The sequence below is a fragment of the Cherax quadricarinatus genome, chromosome 32 (genome assembly GCF_038502225.1).
Source record: "Cherax quadricarinatus isolate ZL_2023a chromosome 32, ASM3850222v1, whole genome shotgun sequence".
In the NCBI taxonomy this organism is placed as follows: Eukaryota; Metazoa; Arthropoda; class Malacostraca; order Decapoda; family Parastacidae; genus Cherax; species Cherax quadricarinatus.
This window is the reverse complement of record NC_091323.1, coordinates 29,538,186-29,556,224: the sequence shown is the minus strand read 5'-3', so window position 1 is coordinate 29,556,224 and position 18,039 is coordinate 29,538,186. Positions and strand designations below refer to the sequence as shown.

The 18,039-nt window shown below is 40.1% G+C and overlaps 1 protein-coding gene across 1 annotated transcript in view; it reads left to right on the top strand.

Moving 5' to 3' along the window:
- sll (adenosine 3'-phospho 5'-phosphosulfate transporter 1) overlaps nucleotides 1–18,039 on the top strand; it is a 67,012-nt gene that overhangs the window by 32,543 nt on the left and 16,430 nt on the right. The window contains exons 5-7 of the mRNA XM_053778872.2: nucleotides 3,418–3,568; nucleotides 5,684–5,937; nucleotides 14,623–14,712. Of these exons, the coding sequence (XP_053634847.2) occupies nucleotides 3,418–3,568; nucleotides 5,684–5,937; nucleotides 14,623–14,712 (495 nt within the window). The remainder of the gene's footprint in view (nucleotides 1–3,417; nucleotides 3,569–5,683; nucleotides 5,938–14,622; nucleotides 14,713–18,039) is intronic.

Sequence of the window (18,039 nt, the reverse complement as noted above, 5' to 3'; positions counted from 1 at the left end):
TTCTTCAAGAGTATTGTACATGAGAGATGGTGCTATGCTGAAAGGTTTCTGAAACTGTTAACCCCTTCAGTGTTGCACCTCGACTGTAACTCATTTTTTAAAAACATGAATCGATATCTGAATTATTCTTCCATAAGCCATGCGTGTCATAAGAAGCGACTAAAATGCTGGGAGCAAGGGGCTAGTAACCCCTTCTGTATATTGTGCTAAATTTAAAAAGAGAAAGTTTTGTTTTTCTTTTTAGGCCACCCTGCCTCGGTGGCATACAGCCAGTTCATTGAAAAAAAAAAAAAAAAAAAAAAGAATTGAGATTTGATCTAATGACATAAAGCAATTACCCATCTGAACCACCACATCTTCCAGCACTTCTCATTACCTAATGTGATGGTGTACTGTGTATTACTTTAGCTGTGAGTTTCTTTGTAGGATTTTATTAATTAAGCTCATACCTAAAGCCTTGCCTTGCTGATGGTTTAACCTCATCTGTTTGCTAATGAAGATCTTTTTGGATTTCTTCCTTTCTTTTAATGTTTGTTCTGGATAGGATCAGACATTATTAGTTGCATCAGTCAAGTGTTGTCTGTAGTTATATGTAACATTTGTGAATTATAAAATGAACATTGTTAGTTAAGCCACATATGATGATGCAACTGCTCACCAATGTTATGTATAATAGCTAAAACACAATTTTTTTTTTTTTTTTTTTTCAACAAGTCGGTCGTCTCCCACCGAGGCAGGGTGACCCATAAAAAAGAAAGAAAATCCCCAAAAAGAAAATACTTTCATCATCATTCAACACTTTCACCACACTCTCACATTATCACTGCTTTTGCAGAGGTGCTCAGAATACAACAGTTTAGAAGCATATACGTATAAAGATACACAACATATCCCTCCAAACTGCCAATATCCCAAACCCCTCCTTTAAAGTGCAGGCATTGTACTTCCCATTTCCAGGACTCAAGTCCGACTATATGAAAATAACCGGTTTCCCTGAATCCCTTCACTAAATATTACCCTGCTCACACTCCAACAGATCGTCAGGTCCCAAGTATCATTCGTCTCCATTCACTCCTATCTAACACGCTCATGCACGCTTGCTGGAAGTCCAAGCCCCTCACCCACAAAACCTCCTTTACCCCCTCTTTCCAACCCTTTCGAGGACGACCCCTACCCCTCTTTCCTTCCCCTATAGATTTATATGCTTTCCATGTCATTCTACTTTGATCCATTCTCTCTAAATGACCAAACCACCTCAACAACCCCTCTTCTGCCCTCTGACTAATGCTTTTATTAACTCCACACCTTCTCCTAATTTCCACACTCCGAATTTTCTGCATAATATTTACACCACACATTGCCCTTAGACAGGACATCTCCACTGCCTCCAACCGTCTCCTCGCTGCTGCATTTACCACCCAAGCTTCACATCCATATAAGAGTGTTGGTACTACTATACTTTCATACATTCCCTTCTTTGCCTCCATAGATAACGTTTTTTGACTCCACATATACCTCAACGCACCACTCACCTTTTTTCCCTCATCAATTCTATGATTAACCTCATCCTTCATAAATCCATCCGCCAACACGTCAACTCCCAAATATCTGAAAACATTCACTTCTTCCATACTCCTCCTCCCCAATTTGATATCCAATTTTTCTTTATCTAAATCATTTGATACCCTCATCACCTTACTCTTTTCTATGTTCACTTTCAACTTTCTACCTTTACACACATTCTCAAACTCATCCACTAACCTTTGCAATTTTTCTTTAGAATCTTTTTCCTCATCACCTTACTCTTTTCTATGTTCACTTTCAACTTTCTACCTTTACACACATTCTCAAACTCATCCACTAACCTTTGCAATTTTTCTTTAGAATCTCCCATAAGCACAGTATCATCAGCAAAAAGTAACTGTGTCAATTCCCATTTTGAATTTGATTCCCCATAATTTAATCCCACCCCTCTCCCGAACACCCTAGCATTTACTTCTTTTACAACCCCATCTATAAATATATTAAACAACCATGGTGACATTACACATCCCTGTCTAAGACCTACTTTTACCGGGAAGTATTCTCCCTCTCTTCTACACACCCTAACCTGAGCCTCACTATCCTCATAAAAGCTCTTTACAGCATTTAGTAACTTACCACCTATTCCATATACTTGCAACATCTGCCACATTGCTCCTCTATCCACTCTATCATATGCCTTTTCTAAATCCATAAATGCAATAAAAACTTCCCTACCTTTATCTAAATACTGTTCACATATATGCTTCAATGTAAACACTTGATCTACACATCCCCTACCCACTCTGAAGCCTCCTTGCTCGTCCGCAATTCTACATTCTGTCTTACCTCTAATTCTTTCAATTATAACCCTACCGTATACTTTTCCTGGTATACTCAGTAAACTTATTCCTCTATAATTTTTACAATCTCTTTTGTCCCCTTTCCCTTTATATAAAGGGACTATACATGCTCTCCGCCAATCCCTAGGTACCTTCCCCTCTTTCATACATTTATTAAACAAAAGTACCAACCACTCCAACACTATATCCCCCCCCTGCTTTTAACATTTCTGTCATGATTCCATCAGTTCCAGCTGCTTTACCCCCTTTCATTCTACGTAATGCCTCACGTACCTCCACCACACTTACATTCTGCTCTTCTTCACTCCTAAAAGATAGTATACCTCCCTGGCCAGTGCATGAAATTACCGCCTCCCTTTCTTCCTTAACATTTAAAAGTTCCTCAAAATATTCTCGCCATCTACCTAATACCTCCCTCTCCCCATCTACTAACTCCCCTACTCTGTTTTTAACTGACAAATCCATACTTTCCCTAGGCTTTCTTAACTTGTTTAACTCACTCCAAAATTTTTTCTTATTTTCATTAAAATTTCTTGACAGTGCCTCTCCCACTCTTTCATCTGCTCTCCTTTTGCACTCTCTCACCACTCTCTTCACCTTTCTTTTACTCTCCATATACTCTGCTCTTCTTATAACACTTCTGCTTTGTAAAAACCTCTCGTAAGCTACCTTTTTCTCTTTTATCACACCCTTTACTTCATCATTCCACCAATCACTCCTCTTTCCTCCTGCCCCCACCCTCCTATAACCACAAACTTCTGCCCCACATTCTAATACTGCATTTTTAAATCTATTCCAAACACAAACACAAATGCAGAGCAAAATTTTTGAGACCACATTTTTCCTATACAGTGTTTCAGTTGTGAAACATTTTGCCTGTACAGTGTTTTACCTGTACAATAGGAGAAATGTTGTCTCAGTAAAGCTTTTACTCTGTAATTATGTCTACGTCAACCATTATCTCAGCTATATGCCATTTCTTTTCAATATATATACACATTTAGGAAATTACAATTTATCACAAATATTTCAGGTGTTGGCCAAAGCATCAAAGATTATCCCAACCATGATAATGGGCAAGATTATCAGTGGAAAGAAGTATGAGTACTTTGAGTATGTGACAGCTATACTTATTTCAGCTGGTATGACAATGTTCCTCTTAGGATCAACGGAATCAAAAGCAAGTCAGTAACATTATTTGTAACTTTGTATGCAAAGGAGTTTTAAGTTATAATACAGGTATTGCTATTCATTCCTATTTACTGTACTTCCTATTTACACTATGATCTGTTTTGTGTTATTTAGTACCTTCCTGACTGAATTGAATATACGTACATAATTCTAATTGCATTTTTTTTAACACATCGGCCGTTTCTCACTGAGGCAAGGTGACCCAAAAAGAGAAAATTCTTTCGTCATCATTCAACACTTTCACCATCATTTATATATAATCAATGTCTTTGCAGTGGTGGTGATTATGCATTTAGTATGAATTGTATAGATTTTATAGGTACAGTGGTATCTTGACTTACGAGTGCCCCAACTTACGAGTTTTCCGAGTTACGAGCCGTTGCTCTGTCGATTTCTTGCTTTGAGTTGTGAGCCAAAATCTGAGTTACGAGCGAGCTTCAGATATGCTGCCACTCGCAGGAGAGAGGAAATATAAAAAACCTCGATAATAACCAATGTGTAACATCCTTTGTTTTGATACCACTGGTAGTGTCATCCTGCCAGAATGTTCTATAACATATGCCCTAAGTAAAGAGAAACAATTATGGAACGTGTAATATATGTTCAGCAGGCCGGCTGGTTGGGTGGCCAGCTGGCTGGCCGGCTGGCTGGCTGGCTGGCTGTCTGGCTGGCTGGCTGGCTGGCTGGCTGGCTGGCTGTCTGGCTGGCTGTCTGGCTGGCTGTCTGGCTGGCTGTCTGGCTGGCTGGCTGGCGGTCTGGCTGGCTGTCTGTCTGTCTGTCTCTGTCTGTCTGTCTGTCTGTCTGGCTGTCTGGCTGGCTGGCTGGCTGGCTGGCTGGCTGGCTGGCTGGCTGGCTGGCTGGCTGGCTGGCTGGCTGGCTGGCTGGCTGGCTGGCTGGCTGGCTGGCGGGCTGGGCTGGGCTGGGCTGGGCTGGGCTGGGCTGGGCTGGGCTGGGCTGGGCTGGGCTGGGCTGGGCTGGGCTGGGCTGGGCTGGGCTGGGCTGGGCTGGGCTGGGCTGGGCTGGGCTGGGCTGGGCTGGGCTGGGCTGGGCTGGGCTTGGCTTGGCTTGGCTTGGCTTTGACTGTCTCTGTCTGTAACTATCTCTATCTCTGTCTATCTCACAGCTACACATAAATACAGTTATACATAGTGTAAATTACCTAGAATAACCCAAAAAATCCAGATAAAGTGCTATACTATGCTTGCAGATATAAGGCATAATAAGCATGACTGGCAAGTAATTCACATTTTCACTTGTTCAGGAATCACATGTGACCGACTTTGCATTGTGTGTAGTACCTGTTGGTTCATGAGGAGCTCTCTCTCTGAGACAGAGAGACAGGAAGACAGAAACACAGGCAGACAGAAAGGCAGATAAACAGAGACACAGATAAACATAGACAAATAGATAGAAACACTGATAGATAGATAGGAACAAACAGATAGACAGACATATTTATTTTTAACGGTGAAAAATAAATCCAAGGCACTCCATGAGTGACACTCCACTGGCAGTGGAGTGACAGACGGATAGACAGAAACAGACAGACATGTTTATGTGTAACAGTGAAAAATAAAGCCAAGGCAGTGCACGATCATCAAATGGCACTCTGTGAGTGACACTCCACTGGCATTGGAGTGACAGACAGATAGAAACAAACAAATAGACAGACATGTTTATGTGTAACTGTGAAAAATATAGCCAAGGCAGTGCACGATCATCAAATGTCACTCTACAAGTGTCACTCCACTGGCAGTGGAATGGCACTCATCTTACACTGTGCTTCACGGAGTTTCACACATACCCCAGCATTTCTAAAACATTGTTGGGACCTGGCAAAAAAGGCAAAAATCTTTTCTTATTTATAAATACATTTTTCTTATTTAAAAATCCGTAACAAAAAAATTGGGGTGGTTTTTTTGCGGGCTGGAACAGATTAGTGGCATTTCAATTAATTTCAATGAGGAAAATTGATTTGATATATGAGCAAATTGAGTTACGAGCTGGGTCACAGAACGAATTAAACTTGTAAGTCAAGGTACCACTATATTTATTATACTGTGCTTTACACTCTTTAGTGATTTATGTTTTTCTGCATTTTTGCACAGGCTCAAGCAGCAGCACCACTTTATCTGGGATCATCATCCTTATAGGGTACATGTCATTTGATGCCTTCACCTCTAACTGGCAAGGAGAGCTCTTCAATCAGCACAAGATGTCATCTGTACAAATGATGTGTGGTGTTAACCTGTTTTCTTGCCTTTTCACCACTGCTTCTTTGATGCAGCAAGGCAGCTTCAGTTTGTCTTTTAAATTCATGCTCACTTATCCAGCATTTTTCTGGGACAGCCTTATTCTTTCAGTAAGTTCTTAGTATCTAAGGGTTGATCTCACTTTATGTTTGTAATTCAGTAAACTGTCATTCATTGTAATGATGAATGTAAATCTGTCATCAGACACCTACACAGTGGAACCTTGGTTTTCGTGATTAATCCGTTAGAAAAAATCTGACGATAAACCGAATCGTGCAAAAACGGAAGCAGTATTTCCCATAAGAAATAATGTAAATCCAATTACAGTGGACCCCCGACCAACGAGGGGATTGTCTAATGAAAAAATTGCCTAACGAAGCGTTTTAGTGTAAAAATTTTGACCCGACCAACGATGAAAAACTCGACTAACAGCATTCATCCCGAATGTGTCCGCCTGTCCGTCCAGTCTCAGCATGCCTCAGCTGCCCTGCCTTCAGCTAGTGTGCTTTTGTTTACAAGCCAGGGCGGATGGTTTGACTCATACATGCTATATATCTTGTATTATTCCATTGTTTTTAGTGCTTGTAACTGCTAAATAAGCCACCAGGACCCCCAAGAAAGCTTCTAGTGCCAACCCTGTGGGAAAAGGGTGAGAAATACTATCGAAATACTATCATACCATGGTCAGCTGTTGCTGCAACTCCGTCAACTGCTGCTGTACCACCGTCAGCTGCTACTGTTGCTGCACCACCATCAGCTGCTCCTGTATCACCGATAGCTGCTCCTGTAACACCATCAGCTGTTGCTGTACCACGGTCATCTGCTGCTACACCACCGTCAGCTGTTGCTGCACCACCATCAGCTGTTGCTGCACCACCATCAACTGCTGCTGTACCATCGTCAGCTGCTGCTGCACCACCATCAGCTGTTGCTGCACCACCGTCAGATGCTGCTGTACCACGGTCAGCTGCTGCTGCACCATGGTCAGCTCGACTACTCAAAAATGTGGAGAGAGTGTTGTTGGTGTGGCTTAACGAGAAACAATTACTGAGAAACAATTAACCCCAGAGGGTTAGCCACCCAGGTTAACCCAAGAAAGTCAGTGCGTCATCGAGGACTGTCTAACTTATTTCCATTGTGGTCCTTAATCTTGTCCTCCAGGATGCGACCCACACCAGTCAACTAACACCCAGGTGAACAGAAAAAAATGCCTGGAACTAGTGCTCATATTGGTGAATTTAAGGCCAGCAAAGGTTGGTTTGAGAGATTTAAGAATCATAGTGGCATACAGTGTGATAAGGCATGGTGAAGCTGAAAAATTCCAACCCCAACAAGTGTTCAATTGTGACGAAATAGGCCTGTTCTGGAAGAAAATGCCAAACAGGACCTACATTACTCAGGAGGAAAAGGCACTCCCAGGACACAAGTCTGTGAAAGACAGGCTAACTCTCATGTTTTGTTGTAATGCTAGTGGGGATTGCAAAGTGAAGCCTTTACTCATGTATGACTGAAAATCCCAGAGTGTTCAAGAAAAACAAGTGTCTCATCACTCATCAATACTCTTCATTAAAGGTAAGTGTCATTTTAGCATTTATTTATGTAGTTATTGTGCATGTCTCATTGTTTTCTTTGTACGGAAATGTATATTTTATAAAAAAAAAATTATTTTTTTAATACTTTTGGCTGCCTGGAACAGATTAATTGGATTTCCATTATTTCTCATGGGGAAAATTAATTCAACTAACAATAAATTCGCCTAAAGACAAGCTCTTTGGACCGGATTAATATCATTGGTCGAGGGTCCACTGTACTCCATTCCAGACATCCAAAAATATTAACAACAAATACATTTTGTAGAGAATAAGTATAGTTTTACATACAAACTAGGGCATACAAAAATCAAGGTTCCACTGTAGTTATTTTGATTGAAATATTTGATGTGGAGATCGGGGGTGCTAAAACACAGACCATCTCCCAAGTAACAATGCTCGTGTGCAGGGTTAGGAGTAAGACAGGGTTTTCGTGTATATTTGGCTTTTCATTGGCAATTGAAATTGAAAGAGGGAAGATATTAGATGGGGAGGTGGAGGTACTGGGGAGATGGAGAGAATATTTTAAGGAGTTGTTAAGTGTTGTTGAAGAAACAGAGCCAGTGATTTCATGCATTGGATAGAATGAAAGGGAATAAAGTATCCAGGACAGATAGGATTACGACAGAGATGTTAAGAGCAGGTGGGGATTTAATTTTGGATGGGTTGATGCATTTGTTCAGAGTATGCATGAAAAAAGGGAAGTACTTACTTGTTGGTAGAAAACATGCATAGTTCTTTTGTATAAGGTGAAAAAGAAAGAAGAGACAGAGATATATGTAGTAGGAAAATTATACAATACAATACAGGCTCTCCTCACTTAGTGACATACTTGTTTACTGATGACACGAACTTATGGGCTCTCTGACCAGTACGCATACCTAAATAATGTATACTTGAGCTGATTTCCTGTATTCTGTTTATTACAATATACAGTACACTACTGTATAAACATGTAAAATTATGCCGGAAATGTTATAAATGGTGCAAAGGTAACATTAAAATAATAATAATAATAATATAATATCTTTATTTCGACAGGTACATTTACAAGGTATACAGGCCTAGCTGACCTCAGTGACATACTACTATATAAAAAGCTGCTTGTTATGCTGAGCATTTCAGGCAAATTAGGTCAGTTTTGTTCCAGGATGCGAGCCACACCAGTCAACTAACACCCAGGTGCCCATTATACTGATGGGGAACATAGACAACCAGTGTGAGGAAACATGGCCAATGTTTCTACCCTCACTGGGAATCAAACCCAGACACTCTCCATGTGAAGCGAGAGCTTTAGCCACCAGGCTATGGCCACTACTATTATAGTATGCTCCTCACTTAGAGACGAATTCGTTTACCGACGTGGTCTTAGGAACTGAACTCTGTCATTAAGTGAGGAGAGGCTGTACAATTTTTATTTCTGTATGTGGTACAAAAAAATGTAGTAGGTAAGTAAGCCTGTTGTAGGGGACATAGATAAGTTTGGGGTGCCAGGGGTAAATGATTGAACTTTGCATTGAAAGTAGTTTGGTAATAGGAATACGTACAGTGAACCCTCAGCTAACGATGGCATCACCTAATGTTAAATCCAGCATACGATACATTTTAACGCAAAAATTTTGCCTCGGCTAACGCTAAAAAACTCGCCCTACGTGATTCGTTCGAGATGCATCCACGTGTGGCCTGAGCGCGCCTCAGTTGTCCCATGGGTGCCAGTGTTTACAAGCTAGCCACTGCGGTTGCATCCATGCATACAATCAGAACATTTCATATTATCACAGCATTTTTAGTGATTGTACCTGCAAAATAAGTCACCATGGGCCCCAAGAAAGCTTCTAGTGCCAACCATGCGGTAAAAAAGGTGAAAATTACTATGGAAATGAAGAAAGAGATAATTGCTAAGTACGAAAATGGAGTGAGTGTCTCGGAGCTGGCCAGGTTGTATACCAAACCCCAATCAACCATCGCTACTATTGTGGCCAACAAAACAGCAATCAAGGAAGCTGTTCTTGCAAAAGGTGCAAGTTTGTTTTCGAAACAGAGATCACAAGTACTCGAAGATGTTGAGAGAGTGTTATTGGTGTGGATAAATGAAAAACAGATAGCAGGAGATAGCATCTCTCAAGCGATCATGTGTAAAAAGGGTGGGAAATACGTACTATCGTACCACGGTCAGCTGCTGCTGCACCACGGTCAGTTGTTGTTGCACCACTGTCAGCTGTTGCTGCACCACAGTCAGCTGCTGCTGCACCACGGTCAGCTGCTGCTGCACCACGGTCAGCTGTTGCTGCACCACGGTCAGCTGTTGCTGAACCACGTTCAGCTGCTGTTGCACCACGTTCAGCTGCTGTTGCACCACCGTCAGCTGTTGTTGCACCACCGTCAGCTGTTGCTGCACCACAGTCAGCTGCTGCTGCATCACCATCAGCTGTTTCTGACCAACATGACTCGTCCAGAACCTGTCCATCCAGCCCTGCCGTCATTGTTTACAAGCCAGGGTGGCCGGTTGCATGCATACATTCGATACATTTTGTATTATTCCATTGTTTATAGTGCTTGTAACTGCTAAATAAGCCACCATGGGCCCAAAGAAAGCTTGTAGTGCCAACCCTGTGGTAAAATGGGTGAGAAATATGTACTAACGTACCACGGTCAGCTGCTGCTGCACAACCGTCAGCTGTTGCTGCACCACAGTCGGCTGTTGCTGCACCACGGTCAGCTGTTGCTGCACCACGGTCAGCTGTTCCTGCACCATGGTCAGCTGTTGCTGCACCAGTCAGCTGTTGCTGAACCACAGTCAGCTGCTGTTGCACCACGGTCAGCTGCTGCTGCACCACAGTCATCTGCTGCTGCACAACATTCAGCTGCTGCTACACCACTGTCATCTGTTGCTGCACCACGGTCAGCTGCTGCTGCACCACGATCAGCTGGTCCTAGTGACATTAAAAGAAGAAAGGAAGTAACCCCGGAAAAGGACGTGCTACCTAAAGTCCTAATGGAAGGGGATTCTCTTTCTAAACATTAACAACTTCCATACTCTCCCCTCCTCCCATCCCATCAATCATCACCAAATCTTCAATAAAGGTAAGTGTCAGTTTGTATGTATTAAAATTAATATTTCATGTGGTAAAAATTTTTTTCATACTTTGTGGTGTCTTGCACGTATTAATTTGATTTTCATTATTTCTTATGGGGAAAATTAATTCAGCTAACGATAATTTCAGCATACGATGAGATTTCAGGAACGGATTAATATTGTTAGCTGAGGGTAAATAAGTATAAGAGATATGATAAAGGGTGTAATGACAAAAGTTTGTTGGACTATGTGTTGGTGGACAAAAGATTGATGAGTAGACTCTAGGATGTGCATCTTTATAGAGGGGCAACAGATATATGTATTAGATCATTATCTAGTTGTAGCTACAGTGAGAGTAAAAGGAGAATGGCATCATTGGGAAGCTTTAAACCTTGGGTATTTAAAAAAAAAGATTGGATAAATATGTAAGTTTTCTTTTTGGGTCACCCTGCCTCTGTGGGAAATGGCCGACGTGTTAAAAAAAAAAGTAGTATATATAAGTGGGAGGGGCTGGGTTTGATTAGTGCCTGGGGTATAGAAGCAAATTCTTGCTTAACCTTGGGGAAAGGGTGGACGAATACATGGGCAGTTTTGATAATGACTTGCCTTGTATGGACCAGTAGGCCTGCTGCAGTATTCCTCAGTTCTTTTGTTCTTTTGTAAGAGAGAGGTGAAAGTTTGTAAGCTAAAGGAGGTGGTAGTTAGGGTAAGATATGAGCAACTATTGGGAGAAAGATGGGCTAGTGATAATATAGGTAATGAGAAAATTGAAGAGGTATGGGGTAAATTTAAGAATACAATGATAGTGTGTGCAGCAGTAGTTTGTGGATATAGGAAGGTGGGTGCATGAGGAAAGAGGAGCATTGGTGGAATGATGAGGTAAAGAGAGTGGTAAGAGAGAAAAAGCTAGCATATGAGAGGTCTTTACACAACAGAAGTGATACAAGGAGGGTGGAATATATAGTGAGTAAAAGAAGTTAAGAGAGTGGTAAGGGAGTGTAAAGAAGAGTAATGAGAGAGTGGAGTGAGGTTCTGTCAACAAATTTTGCTGAGAATAAGAAAAAAGGTTTGGAATGAGTTTAATAGGTTGAGAAAGCCGTTGGAACAAATGGATTTGACAGAGGGAGGGATGTTATTAGATGAGGAGTTGGAAGTATTGAGAAGATGATGGGAATTTTGAGGGGCTGTTAAATGTTGAAGAAAGGGAGGCAGTGATTTCATGTATTGGCCAGGGAGGTATAGCATCTTTTAGGAGTGAGGATGAGCCAGCTGTGAGAGTGGGGGAGGTGCATGAGGCAGTGGTTAAATTGATAGAAGGGTAAAGCAGCTGAGATCGATGTGATCAAGATAAAAATGTTAAAAGCAGGTATTGATGTAGTTTTGCAGTTGTCAGTACATACATTTGTTCAGTGAATGAAAGAAGGGAAGGTACCTGGGGAGTGGCAGAGAACATGCATAGTTTCTTTGTATAAAGTAAAGGGGGACAGAAGAGAGAGTAAAAATTATAGGGAGATAACCCTTTTGAGTACACCAGGTTGTGTGTGGAGTTATTATTGAAAGAATTAATGGTAAGATAAAGAGCAGGATCACAAATAAACAAGAAGGCTTGAGGATGTGTAGACCATTGAAACATGTAGGTGAACAATATTTGGAGAGAGGTTAGGAGGTTTTTGTTGCATTTATGGGTTTAGAAAAGGCATATGATAGGGTGGATATAGAGCAGTGTGGGAGATATTTCAAGTGTATAGAAGAGGTGGTATGTTACTGAAAGCAGTTAAAAGTTTTTATGAGGATAGTGAGGCTCAGGTTAGGGTATGTAGGAGAGAGGGAGATTATTTTCCATTGAAAGTAGGCCTTAGACAGGGATGTGTGATGTCACCGTGGTTGATTAACATATTTATAGATTTGGTTGTAAAAGAAGTGAGTGCTAGGGTGTTGGGGAGAAATGTGGGATTAAAATATACAGATTCTCAGAATCTAATACAAAGTGGGAGTTATTACAATTGTGTTTTGCTAATGACACTGCTTTTGGGAGATTCTGAAGAGAAGTTGTAAAGGTTGGTGGACGAATTTGGGAAGGTATGTCAAAGAAGGAAATTAAAAGTGAACATAGGAAAGAGCAAGGTGATGAGGGTAACAAAAAATTTAGGTAATGAAAGGTTGGATATCAGATTGGAGTGAGGGAGCATGGAGGAAGTGAATGTGTTCAGATATTTGGGAGTGGCATTTTGGCAGATGGGTCTATGAAAGATGAACCATAGATTTGATGAGGGAGAAATAAGTGGGTAGTGCATTGCGGCATCTGTGGAGACATTATCCATGGAAGCAAAAAGAGGAATGTATGAGAGTATAGGCTGGAGGCTGTAGAGCAGTGTGTAGTATAAATATTATGCAGAGAATTCGTAGTTTGGAGATTAGGTGGAGGAAGTGCGGGTTTACCAAAAGTATTATCCAGAGGGCCGAGGAGCAGTTATTGAAGTGGTTTGGACATTTAAAGAGGATGGAGCAAAGTAGGATGACTTGGAGGGCATATAAATCTAAAGTAGAGGTCAGGCAGGGTAAGGTTTGCCCTAGGAAAGGTTGGAGGGAGGAAATAAAGGAAGTTTTGTATGTGAGGAGCTTGGACATGCAGCAAGCAAATGGGAGTGAGATAAGTGTGAGTGGATGCAAGTGGTTTTTATGACTTGATGTGTTAGAGTGTGAGATAGGTAACATTTGTCAAGCGTTTCAGGAAAACAGATTAGCCAGACTCGTGTCCAGGAGGTGGGAAGTACAGTGCTTGTACTCAGAAGCAAGAGTAGGGATATTTGCAGTTTGGAAGGGCATCTGAGCTGTAGTATCGGCACACCTCTGGCAAGATAGTGATATCTTCTTTTTCAGGTCACCTTACCACGGTCGGAGATGGCATGTGTGTTAAAAAAAAAAAGCCTATTAAGCATTCTGGCTAAGTATATGGTAGAATTAATGAAAGAGTTAGGGGTACAACAGAAAGTAGGATTGAAGAGGGACAAGGAAAATTTAAGAAGGGTAGGGGATGTGTAGACAAAGTGTTTACACTGAAGTATATACATGTATGTGAATAATACTTAAATATTTTAGGTATTTAAGGTAGTGGAGGGAAGGTAGAGTATGGGTCAGTCTTGGAAAGGTTGGAAGGAGGGGGTAAAGGAGGTTTTGTGTGCAGGTGGAGGGCTTGGACTTCCAGCATGCATGCATGAGTGTGTTAGGAGCGAGTGGAGACATATGTTTTTTATGACTTGATGTGCTGTTGGAGTGTGAGCAAGGTAACATTTATGAAGGAATTCAGGGAAACTGGTAGGCTGGACTTAGAATCCTGGAGTTGGGAAGTACAGTGCCTGCATCCTGAGGGACAGGTGTTAGTGTTGCAGTTTTATAACTGTAGTGTAAGCACACCTCTGTCAAGATTGATGGAATGAATGATAATGAAAGTTTTTCTTTTTTGGGTGACCCTGCCTTGGTGGGAAACAGCCAATATGTTAATAATAAAAAAACTTTTTGTCTCGTATATGGATTTAGAAAAGCCATATAATAGAGTGGATAAGGGAGCTATATGGCAAAGGTTGCAAATGTACAGAATAGGGAGAAGGTTCTTATAAAACAATAAAGAGTTTTTATGTGGATAGTAAGGCTCAGGTTCGAGTTAACAGGAGAGGGGGGAGATTGTTTTTTAGTATAAGTAGGCTTTTGATATTGACATAGCTAGACTGTTAGCCTTAGTTACAGGTTATAAAATTTAATCAGGATTAATTTCATTTTTTGTGAATATGTTATTACATGTTAAGCTGTGAAGAAAGTTTTTTTAGCACACCAGCTGTCTCTCACCAAAACAGGATGACTGAAAAAGAAGAAACAGAATTTTTTCTTCTTTTCACATTTAGTAATTTATACAGGAAAGGGGTTACTTGCTACTGGCATTTTAGCCGCCTCTTAGAAAACATATGGCTTACGGAGGAAGGATTCTTCTCCATTTCCCATGGAGTAAGTTTAAAAATATTTCCTATAATTAGTGGCTGTAAATATACATATTACTAAGTGATATTTTGAGGGAATTCTGTAGAATATAAAATTTGACACTTGCATCTTATTGAATATGAAATGTTGTTCACCAGATCTGTTCTGCTACCGGCCAAATGTTCATCTACCACACTATCTCTGTCTTTGGCCCTGTAGTCTTCATCATTATCATGACTATACGTCAGGTGAGTCACACTGTTTGCAGGTGAGTGTGTCACTGTTGCAGAATCTGAAAATATCAGATTCTGCAACAGTGCAGCATATGCACAAGCATAATCAAATTCTGATTAACCAAGGTGCAGGTAACTGTTTCCAGAGGTGACTTGGTGCCTATATTCTTTGTTTTTCAAAAAAGCTATGTCTAGCCAATAAATGTAAAAAATGTTCATTTTCAGTTTTCATAATTTTTGGATTGGCATATCTAGTTTTGAAATTAGAAAGTTTGTTATATTAAGGGTTTTGAATGTATTATTCTACAGAGTAGTGAGTTTTTCATTATTTTCGGCTTCTGCCTTGAGCCTCTGGTTATGTTACATTGTTCAAGAGATTTGAAATGAGAATTCTTCTTTCTTTCAACAAGCTGGCCGTATCTCACCAAAGCAGGGTGGCCCAAAAAGAAAAATGAGTTTCTCTTTTTAACTTTAGTGATGTATACAGGAGAAGGGGTTACTAGCCCCTTGCTACCTTGAAATGATAATTATAACGTATTAATATATTGTTCACATTTCTGTATTTACATGTGTTTTCTTTTGTGGTTACTCCACCTTGATGATAAGGAATATAACATATGGTTTTAATTTTTTGTGACAATTCAGCATGAATAATTTCTGTAGCTAACAAAGTGGTTTAGATTACAATGGGGAGGTAGCAGTTGAATAAATTAGGAGTAACAAATACAATAAACATTGTACAGTAAATATTTATAATTATTATATATTTAACCCTTTCAGGGTCAAGAGGCCCTCTCCTAAACTTGTTCTCAGGTTCGAAAAATTTTCGGAAAAAAAAAATTATTTTTCTTATGAAATGATAGAGAATCTTTTCCCGATCATAATGACACAAAAGTATGAATTTTGATTGAAAACTTACGGATTTATGCTCTCGCGAAGTTAGCGGTCTCAACTATGTTTATGCATCAGCGATTTTGCCCACTTTGAGCCCTATTTTCGGCCAATTCCAGTGTACTAGTCGACAAAAATCATAACTATTTCGCTAAAACTCCATTTTTTCTATTGCATGAGTACAAGAAACCACCCATTTACCAATTTCAACTATCCAATAAAGTGGTCAGAAATTAGCAATTTTCCCAATTTCACACAAATTTCAAAAGATGCCAATTTCCAAATAGGGCCCAGAATAAACAAGACAGACATTCCTGGCACTAAAATAAAATTTCCTCTGTTCATTAGTCACGTCTCAAGGCTCCTCTTACATTTCTTTTGCTTTCCACTTTGAATTTTTATTCTCACAAAAAATAGAAGATTTACTGTTATGCAGACTACTGCATTAGTGTAGAAATGGTGTAAATAATATCAGTGCATTTGTGAAAGAATATCAGACTCACCAGTTGATGTGTATTGGACGCATGGCATGATTTGTTTACTTTTGAACTTCAGCAAAAATCAAACATTTCTGCTACTTTGAGCTCAATTTCAAGGTACTTTTGATTGTGAAACCAATCAAAATCATCTCAATTTCTGTAATATGTCTTCAATTCTATGAAATGAGACCAGGAAAACTAGAATACATCCATAAATACCATATGAAAATACAGTGCAAAGTTGCTGTTTTAAACCAAAAACACAAAGTTTTTTTTCTCATTGTGCACTGTGTGCTGCAGGATTTCTTTTATACTGTGCACACTGACCACATAGACCAATTCTTTCATATATAGGCCTACCAGCTTTCTCTCAGTAGATTTGAGGGTGCTAGAATTTAGGCGTACTATTTTTTTTTCAACAAGTCGGCCATCTCCCACCGAGGCAGGGTGACCCAAAAAAGAAAGAAAATCCCCAAAAAGAAAATACTTTCATCATCATTCAACACTTTCACCACACTCACACATTATCACTGTTTTTGCAGAGGTGCTCAGAATACAACAGTTTAGAAGCATACACATATAAAGATACACAACATATCCCTCCAAACTGCCAATATCCCAAACCCCTCCTTTAAAGTGCAGGCATTGTACTTCCCATTTCCAGGACTCAAGTCCGACTATATGAAAATAACCGGTTTCCCTGAATTTTTTTTTTTTTTTTTTTTTTTTTTCAACAAGTCGGCCGTCTCCCACCGAGGCAGGGTGACCCAAAAAAAGAAAGAAAATCCCCAAAAAGAAAATACTTTCATCATCATTCAACACCTTCACCACACTCACACATTATCACTGTTTTTGCAGAGGTACTCAGAATACAACAGTTTAGAAGCATATACGTATAAAGATACACAACATATCCCTCCAAACTGCCAATATCCCAAAACCCCTCCTTTAAAGTGCAGTCATTGTACTTCCCATTTCCAGGACTCAAGTCCGACTATATGAAAATAACCGGTTTCCCTGAATCCCTCCACTAAATATTACCCTGCTCACACTCCAACAGATCGTCAGGTCCCAAATACCATTCGTCTCCATTCACTCCTATCTAACACGCTCACGCACGCTTGCTGGAAGTCCAAGTCCCTTGCCCACAAAACCTCCTTTACCTTTATTGACGTACTAGTACGTCAATAACCCTGGTGCATAAGCCGTACTAGTACGTCGGAAACCCTGAAAGGGTTAATATTACATCAAGTTCTTATATTTTTTCGGCAATATTTTTGAAGATATTGGGAAATAAAATACTGTTGATTCTTCAGGTAGGGTGTTAAAAATTTTAGGTCCTTTGATTTGCATGGAGTGTTTGCTCAGGGTGTCATACATGAAATAGTGCCTATGCATATTGTGATCTGTTGCAGTTTTTTGGGGAATTGGTTTAGCTCACAGATAATATTTGTATTGAATTTTCTGTAAACTGAAATGGGTAAGTTTATGTATGTATAAGTAGGTTCAGATCTTTGAATGGAGGAGGTGTTGTCTGGAATCAAATTGAGTACTTGTTCTTATGGTATTTTTTGTGTTGAATAAAATTTAGTTTTGTTTTTCAGTTTTTCTGTCATCTTAGGTTTCCATGTACTTTGTTGTTGGATGTCTTGTTGTTAGACAACCTGCTAAACTTGAAGAGATTATGAAATGTGGAGCAAAACACCTGTGCTGCTACCACACTACCACTGCCACATAGCCTGAGACCAGACTTTTTTATTGACTGACCAGCCAACGAAGCTGTTACTGCAAATGACTATGACAATGACAAGTTTATTTTAGCAGGATACAAGTTTGTACAAAGGAGTGTAACAGTTTGGTGAACATGCCAAAAGCCCCTTTATATGCAGAGCATAGGCATCACAACCTGGCTCATCAAGCACTTCCAGCAGCTGGTGGTACAGTTTATATAATCTTAAAAATATCCATGTGT